This window comes from Helianthus annuus, chromosome 11 (assembly GCF_002127325.2).
Source record: "Helianthus annuus cultivar XRQ/B chromosome 11, HanXRQr2.0-SUNRISE, whole genome shotgun sequence".
Taxonomy (NCBI): domain Eukaryota; kingdom Viridiplantae; phylum Streptophyta; class Magnoliopsida; order Asterales; family Asteraceae; genus Helianthus; species Helianthus annuus.
In genome coordinates this window covers 139,928,700-139,938,094 of record NC_035443.2, presented here as the reverse complement: position 1 = coordinate 139,938,094, position 9,395 = coordinate 139,928,700, and the positions used below count along the sequence as shown (strand labels likewise).

Below are 9,395 nucleotides of genomic sequence, written 5' to 3'. Positions count from 1 at the left end.
AATGTGAGAGAGGTGGTGTGCCAAGGGATGAGTTGCAATGAAGCCAAGCACTCCTATTTATAGGCTGAACAGAGGGCTGGGCACGGCCCCGTGTCCGCTGGGCACGGCCCCATGCCTGTCTGACACTATCTCTCCTCATTAATTGTAATTTGCAATTTCAATTAATGCGCCTGCAGTACTTTGGGCACGCCCCCGTGTTCACTGGGCACGGCCCCGTGGTGAGCAATAGAAGCTTCTATAGGTTTGTCTTTTCTGCTGCTTGTTGGGCACGGCCCCGTGCTCGCTGAGCACGGGGCGTGTTCAGTCTTCTGCCTTCTCTGTTTTGCTTGGGAGGATGCTGTCGAGGGGTCGGGCAATCCACTTTTGTTCCTTTTCTTGTATTTATGTTAGATTTAGCTGCCTTTTTGCTTCTTTTGTTAATTAGAGCTCATTTAATCCTCAAAATACAAAAGGAAGACAAAAACACACTTTTTCCAACATTAGTACTTAAAAAGGGTTAGTTTAATGCCTCATTTGATGTAATTTATATGTTACATTTTACACACATCAGCTTTTCCCTTTTTTTTAAAACCAAGTTCACTATAACCAATGGCTCTGATACCAATCTGTCACACCCCCAAAATCCACCATGCGGAGTACCACCGCTTGGAGGCGTGACGTGACCAGGATCGAGCCACTAATCATATTGAACAACGTAATTAAGCAAATAGAATCAACCACAATACAATTAGTGACCAAAGTTAGTTAACTAAGTTTAGTTCAAACAGCGGAAGCATAAACGTAAATCCATAACATAAGTCCATAGTTCATAAGTTTTAAGTCCAAAGCGTAAGTTTAATAAGTTCATAAGGATTTAAATATTAAACACGGAACATAACAGTCCGTATCCCATAACGACTCCTCCCTCGCGCTAGCTCCAAGCATTTAGCGACCTGTAAGGCATGTAACAACAAGTCAACAACAAAGTTGAGTGAGTTCACGTTTGGTTGTTTAGTTTTAAGTTGTTTCTGAAAACATGGTTTGTCTTTCGTTGGCGTAATTGCCGTGGGGGTTACCCCGTAGTTGAAAGCATGATTAACCAGTTCATTCTTTATTACCCAAAACATATCCATGATCAGTGGGGGCTTCCCCATGTGAACCACTAGACTATACCATATCGACCGCTAACGCAAATAAGTTGTGCCCTACATCAGTGTCTATCATCACTGACGGTTTGCCATAGTCCATTAGTACACGCCCGTCCGACTGGCACGGTGTGAGGTTTGTTAAACCTAATAGCGCTATTAACTAATGACCCGCTCGCCATTGGCCTCGGCGATTAAGTCGATATAAATTGAGGGACTTATGATAGAGTTTTGTCTAGTAAGTTTTAAGGTTGTTGTCCAACCCAAGGAGGACGAATGTACGTAGTTCTCCCAAAGAGAGTACGCAGGATTAATATTGGCATCCTACCCATGGAGGATGGTCGTACATATCCTACCCAAGGAGGATATGTAGATTCAGTTTTAAATTCTTTAACCCATTCCCAAACCACCGGGAATCCCATGCCTTAGAAAGTGTGTGAACTCACCTCGGTTTGCTCGGTTAGATTCTCAAATATAGCTAATAGTCAAAGTCGGTCAATCACGTCCTAGTAGGATTACCACTTAGTTTATTAGTGACTTCAAATAAGCACAAAAATTCCTACACGCATCTAACACATAACATGCATCACTTTAACGGTTTATGCCCATATAAACTCCCCATCTATTCCCGTTCATAAGCAAGCACACGATATTGCACATAACACTTTTATCGACACACAACATGTTAGATCATTCACAGATAACATACTCGACATTTAGACACGCAAATTACTACTTATATCATTTCATCTTAAATATCCAAAACTGGGTTGTTTTAAAGCATTTTAATAAAATAGTCATCTTATTTAAAAAATTCCCAACTTTTTACAGAAGGTGCTAAACGATCCAAATATTACTGTGTAAAAATCTCGGGATCCGATTCATTACCAATATTTTATTAAAAATCATTTTCCAGACTACACTCAGATTTATCTTTTTCTGACTGCAGTCCACGGAATAATTCACTAAAAATTCATTGTAAGTCGGATTGACGAAATTCTAGTGGGAAAATTACTACGACATCAGTGTCCATCTACAGTACCAATTTCATGATCTGACTCTACACAGAACTCAAGTTATGACAGAAAACAAAATGCATATTTTCAGCAGTAAAAATGCAGCTCTAGCTGCTGTTACAAAATGACACTTTAAAAATGGTAAACGAAGTCCAAAAATTACGATTCCAATGCCATTAGAACCGTATTTCATAATACATAACTCTAGACTTCAGAAAATCAGTTTTTCGTTAAGTTACGGTCTGGTTACAGCCAACTGAAGTTGGCTGTAAAAACCAAACAGCCTACTGTTTCAGCTTTTATCTTTTTAACTTGTGTTCGATTGATTCCGTTAACATGTTTAGTGATCACAACAACATCAAACATCAATATTACAAGTAGATCCGCAAGTAATCAGTAACATAATCAAGACAACTTCAGTTTATCATCACTTCATTATGTTTCATCAATATTTCATTACAACTTAGTTTATATGCAAGACTTTGTTCATGGTTCTTTAGTGTTCATGGATTTTCATCATCAAATAACTATTAACCACTCTAATAACATGAAAAATATACGGATCTAAGTTCTTAGCACTAGTTCGAGACTAGGGAAGTTCGAGTGAAGAAATGTGGTGGTTAAAAGAAGATGAGAGTGGTCCTTGATGATCTGTGAGTTCCACCTTCCGTTATTCACCTTTGTGCACCTAGATGTACACTTGAAATGCTTGAACTTGGAACAAGAATGGTGGTAGTGTGGTGGTGAGGGGGCGGCCGAACAAGAGCAAGAGAAGAGAGGAGAGTGCAAGTTTGATTGTGTTGGTGAAAATGAAAGGATTAACCCATAGTGCCTATTTATAAACTAATCAATATTAACCATCATACAATGTGTCCAAAATCCCCCAACATGTACCATTTAAATAATCAAAAGAAATGTGGGAATGTCCCAGGGCCGGCTAAGCCCATGTGCAGGATGGGCCTGTGCACAGGGCCCAAACCAGCATGGGGCCCAAAAAAAACAAACTAAAATTCCTGTATATGTTGAAATAGGCCCAATTACTAGATCAGTTTCACATGTAAAGCACTAAAGCCCATATGGTTGCAGTGAATTCAATTTTGAAATAGGCCCAATGACCAATTACAAACAATAAGGCCAGTATATGTGATCTGATATGAGGGGACGAGGGAATCTGGGAAACAAAAAGACGCAAGACGCTGCTGAATTGCTGACCGGCTGTGATTTCAATTGCAATATTTTTTGATATCAGAGGTATGTTAATAACTTAATATCAGTCGCTGATTTCGTTTTTGATTTCATATGTTTTCAATCGGAGTTATGTTAACAGTTAATATGTATTCTGATTTCAATCGGAGGTATGTTAATAACTTATAAACTTAATATCAGTTGCTGATTTCGATTTTGATTTCATATGTTTTTTTCTTTTTGATTTCGTTTTTTTGATTGAAATATTGAATGAATGTTATTTGTTAATAATGAATGAATGTATATTTTTTGTTAAGTGATGTCTTGTGAATGTGATTGAAATATTGAATGAATATTTTTTTTGTTAATATTTAGAAATTATGCCTCCCGTTCCTAAATACAAATACCCATCCGGCCATCAAAAACGTAAGAAGAGGAAGCTAGAGGAAGAGAAAAGAAAGGCGGACGACGTAAAACAAAACCGAATAAACAAGTTTTTTTTCAAAAGAAACTCAAAATTCTAGTTCTAGCTTGGGTGACGATAATGTGGGTCAAGAGGCTAATGTGGGCGAAGACAATGTGACCGTAGGTGAAGAAGGTAATGTGGGCGAAGACAATGTGACCGTAGGTGAAGACAACATGAACATAGGTGAAGATAATGTTAATGATACCGTAGATGAAGATGATGTTAATCCGGTTCCGGATATTGATATTTTTGATCCAAGAAATTGGGGTGGGCTTAGTAATGACATGATTAAAGAGTTGGTTACGAAAGGTCCAAAAAGAGATATGGATGTTAAGGGCCCCGTGGATAAATTTGGAAGACATTTTTCTAATACCATGTACACTAGAATTTTATCAAATAGGGAGACGTGCGATAGAGAATGGCTAGTGTATTCGAAAAAACTTGACAAACTCTGTTGTTTTTGTTGTAAAGTTTTTAGAACGCGGCATCCGAAAGGTGGGTTGGATGATGAAGGTTATAACGATTGGAGACATGCCAGTGGTAGACTTAAAGAACATGAAGTTGGTTTAGAACATTTCAAGAATATGAATGAATGGTTTGAATTGCGGCAAAGGTTGAAATGCAAAGAAACAATTGACAAAGGGGCATATGAGCACTTTAGAAAAGAAAAAGATTATTGGAAACAAGTCATCTTAAGGATTATTGCACTTGTGAAGTTTCTTGCAAAATATGGCTTAGCGTTTCGTGGGTCAAATGAGAAGTTGTATCAAAAAGGAAATGGAAACTTTTTGGGTTTGGTTGAGATGTTGGAAGAGTTTGACCCGATTATGAAAGAACATGTGCCCCGAGTTTTGAATGAAGAGTGCCATGTACACTTTCTTAGCCACAATATTCAAAACGAGTTGATACAATTATTAGGGGATAAAGTTAGAACCGAAATCATCAAGAAAGTAAAGCAAGCAAAGTATTACTCCATCATCCTCGATTGCACGCCTGATACAAGTCACCAAGAGCAAATGTCCATAATTGTGAGGTATGTGAATTTTAACTCTAGTTCTGTGACCATTGAGGAATCCTTTTTAGGTTTTTTGGTTGTTGATGATACCACAGGTTTAGGACTTTTTGAAGTAACATGTAAGGCATTAGAGTCGCTTGATCTTGATAATGGTGATATGTGTGGTCAAGGCTACGATAATGGGGCAAACATGAGAGGAAAAACAAAGGAGTTCAAACTAGATTTTTAGAAAAAAAATCCTAGAGCTTTCTATAGTGCTTGTGGTTGTCATAGTCTAAATCTAGCATTGTGTGACATGGCTAACACAATTACTAAGTCTAAGGAATTTTTTGAAACAATACAACGGTTATATACTATATTTGCCCATTCTATTAAAAGGTGTCAAATTTTGAAAGACAATGTTAAAGGATTAACTCTTAAATCATTGTCTACAACTCGTTGGGAAAGTCGTATAGATAGTATTAAGCCTATAAGAACTCAACTTGGAGATGTAAGAAAAGCTTTGCGAGAAGTTAGGGGGACGGATAGAGATGCTAAAATCATAAGTGAAGCTAAATCATTAGAAGAGTATGAACTTGGTGATTTTGAATTTTTGGCACAAATTGTCATTTCGTTTGAACTATTATCAAAGGTGAATGTGGTGAGCAAACGGTTGCAAGCAAAAGATGTTGTTCTTGATGTTGCTATTGATGAAGTGGACAAATTAATTAAATTCTTTAAGAATTATAGAGAAGTGGGGTTCTCTAAGGCACTTGATGAAGCTAGATAAATTGCAAATGAATTAGGTGTTAATGCGGAATTTCGTCAAAAACGTGTGATATATAGGAAAAAACAATTTGATGAATCGTCAAGTGTAGAAGAAGTAACATTTTCACCCGAGGAGGATTTTAGAGTAAATTATTTTTTAAGTATTGTTGATCAAACTATTTTTTCACTTGAAACAAGATTTGAACAATACCAAAAATTCGAAAAAATATTTGGGTTTTTGTTTCCTAAAAAGTTGAAGACTCTTGATGAAGCCAAGCTTAAGGAGTGTTGTTATCGCCTTGAAGATGCATTGAAGTATGAAGGAGAATCCGATATTGATGCTAAAGAATTGTGTACGAAGTTGAAGTTGATTACTACATTTTTACCGAGACACATTGACAACCCTTTTGACGGTTTAGACTATATCTTCCAACGCAGTACTACTTATCCTTATGCTATAAATGCATATAAAGTGTTGTTGACAATTCCGGTAACCTTGGCATCGGCAGAAAGAAGGTTCTCAAAGTTGAAGTTGTTGAAGACCTATTTACGTTCTACAATGTCACAAGAAAGGCTAAACGGGTTGGCGACAATATCTATTGAAAGTGAAATATTAGATACTATGGATTACAAGGAGTTGATCGAGAGCTTTGCTTCAAAAAACGCTAGGAGAACCACACTGTTTGCTTAGCAAGTAAGTTCGATACTTTGATCATTTTTGCTACACTATTTTTGTTAATTTGTTTTATCTATTTCATAACAATTATCGTAGTATTATGAATTTTTAGTATATATATATATATGATTGAATGATTGATGAGTTTATGTTATATGAAGATTTGCGAATAGGGCCCAATTTTTTTATCTCGAACAGGGCCAAATTTTTTTTTTTGTGATTTTCAGAGACGGCCCTGGGATGTCCCCCATATCCATAACCGGTTCGAATGGGGGAGGGGGGGTATGGGTTGGTTTTCAATGATCTAGTTACTTGTTAGTTATGTTCAAATGTCTAGTTAGTTTATTAAGGTGTGTTATGTAATATAAGGTGTGTTAGGGTGTTCGGGGACCCTAACTAGCTCAGAAAAATAAAAACAATGTGTTTGACAATATTTTTATGTTCCGGATAAAGTCCGGTTGTTTGGTTCGATACTGTTCCGTTAAAGTGCTTAATTAATCCGTAAGGTGTCTTTTATATATATTTTTGTAACACTTTTAATTTCTAACACTTAGGAAATCATAACGGACTATTTAATGACTTTTTTGTACATTACTAGTATGTTACCATACATATGTAAGTATAACACAGATATCAGAAAGCAGTTAAATGATTCAGCACAGTCATCAAGCACTTTAATTTTCATTAATAAATTGTACGGAATACATGGAATTTTGAGGGTTGTCACAATATATATATATATGTATGTATGTATAGATGTGTGTGTGTGAGGAGAGAGGAAGTTGGCTCGTCAAAACCGGCTTAGGGAGGACGATTTGGACAGGAGAAGGGGCGGCGACAGGCATGGGGGGTGGGAAGATAGGGCGGCGACGGGAGGACGGAACCCATACCCTCTGGTCTAATCGTTTTTTTTTTTTTTTTGGAAAAAGTGCAGGCTAACACTCACTTTTTGGTAAAATCGCCAACTCAATTCTCGCTTTTGGCGAAAGCACCGGCTAAACCCCGATTTTGTCTATTTTGAAGTCAACAATAATTATTCTTGTAATTTTCCCTTAAAATGTAATATATTGTATTTTTTGTTAGTAACTTAAACTTATTAAAAATACAGTTAAGTATTTAGTATTTCAAATCGGTTTTTAGAGCGAGTTTAACATCAAGTTGTGGGTAATCCGTAATAGGATTTAATTAAGAGATAAATTGTGTTCCAGAGTTCACTAATGGAAGGAAAGGAAAAGAAACAAAAAGAAACTAAAAATATTTTTTGTTTCAGAGTTTCATTTAAGAAAGGAAAAGAAAGGAAAATAAAACATGTCGTGTTCCCGAGTTACATTAAAGGAAGGAAAAGAAAGGAAATGAAAGGAAAACTAGGCTAAACTCTTTAGTTTTTCTTTATCCTTCCGATTTGGAAGGAAATGGGGGGAAAGACATCTTTTTTTTTTTTTCCTTTCTCGTCCTTTCCTTTCTCACTTTTACTTTCTTTTCATTTCCCTCGTTAAGTTAACTTGGGAACATAATTAGCCACATAAAATCTTTCATCGGATACCCATGGGGAAACGGGGCTAATGAGTAACGGCTACATGACATGCATAATCTTATGACTTACGATAGTTAGTTTAATAATTGGTATGAGGCTATATGGCTAGACGGTATGGGGGGTCGTCCAGCCCCGTCGAGCACCGGCGACGCCCCCAAACACCGTCCCGGGTAGGCTCGTCGTCGTCCTGAACGGCAGGGGTGTGACGTTGGAGACGGGAGGTATAGGGTGCTCTTCTCTTACACACACATATACATACAACATATACATATATATTTTAGGCTCATCCCCATTTCCTTAGGTCCATTCTCTTTACCCCATCCTCACACCCATCCTACGTGGCGCTTACGTGGCGGGTCATCCTCCACGGATGAGCCTCAACCATACCAAGTAGCCTAATTTTCAAAACTTGTCCCATTTCCCACAAGTTGTCCTCCATGTATGCCAAGTTTTTAAAACAATGGTGGGCAATAGTTTCCATGCATCCGGTAAAATATAAAAGATTACTTGCATATCTTCTATGCATGCATACAATGTTAAATTAACAAAGAAAACAAACACACAACACTTAAAGATGATTAGTTATCAAAACCTCATTTAACCACTAGTAATGTTTCACATAAACATTGTATTCAACAATGGCATCACTCGTCTTAGGCTCGAACCAAACCGTATGAGCTAAAGCATACCCGCTGGCATACCGAAACCGCCCACTTCCACCTACTATCGGCATCTCCCTCACATCAACCATCACCGGATTCCGTCCTAGCACACTTAGACTGCTACCATTGAACTCTCCCTGAGTGAACTCCAAATTTAGCACCATAAGTAATGCTGGCTCATTCTTGGCTGCAAATGCATACATTCCTTGCGCTTTTCCGACCACTTTTGATGTCCCCTCTTGGTGTTCGGTCAATGTGTTATCCATCATAAACGTGTCACCAAACAGGCTTGAGTCTGGGGTTCCTGCGATCTTGATTGCGGATGGACTTTTGCCGCTGTGGATATCGTGGAAGAAGAAATGGAAGCGTGTCGTTTTCTCCATTCGTTTCATCGATATGGCTTCCGAAATCTCCTCGGAAAATGCTCCATTGGAGGGATGCAAAAGGGATGAAGAGAGTATGAAGTAGAAGGTGATTGTGAGTGTGTTCTTGATGAGAGAAGTCATTGTCTTTGGGTGCCAAATATGGATGATTTAGATAGTAGGAGTGGGTGATGGACTGAAGGTTTTATAGACTTTCTGTTTAGGATTTAAGGTTTCTATATAGTGTGATTTCATGGTCAACTTTATCATGGTGGTGCTACTCAAGTTGAGCATGAGGTGTTTGCTTTTGATTAACGGTTAAGCAAAACCTGTTCGATATGATTGTGTCTAATAAAGCAAACAACACTTGAATGGCAAATCATCATCATGAGTAAATCCCACTAATAACAAAGCTAAGGTAGGGTCTGAGAATGGTAGATGTAGACAACCTTACCTCTACCCCGTAGGTATAGAGAGGCTGCTTCCGATGAGACCCCGGCTCGATTGTAGTTTTGTATCAAGCCTTGGACCTAAGACACATAACACTTACACAATCGGGACAGAGACTGATTGGTGCATGTATCCCCGTGTCTTCAGCTATCAACGTC

General features: G+C 37.9%; 1 protein-coding gene across 1 annotated transcript; it reads right to left on the bottom strand.

The window, feature by feature from the left end:
• Positions 1-8,245: 8,245 nt before the first annotated feature.
• Positions 8,246-8,992, bottom strand: LOC110890576 (dirigent protein 22). The gene has a single exon (XM_022138189.2). It carries the CDS (start codon positions 8,929-8,931, stop codon positions 8,368-8,370), a length of 564 nt encoding a protein of 187 aa, XP_021993881.1. The 5' UTR covers positions 8,932-8,992; the 3' UTR covers positions 8,246-8,367.
• Between the last annotated feature and the right edge of the window lie 403 nt (positions 8,993-9,395).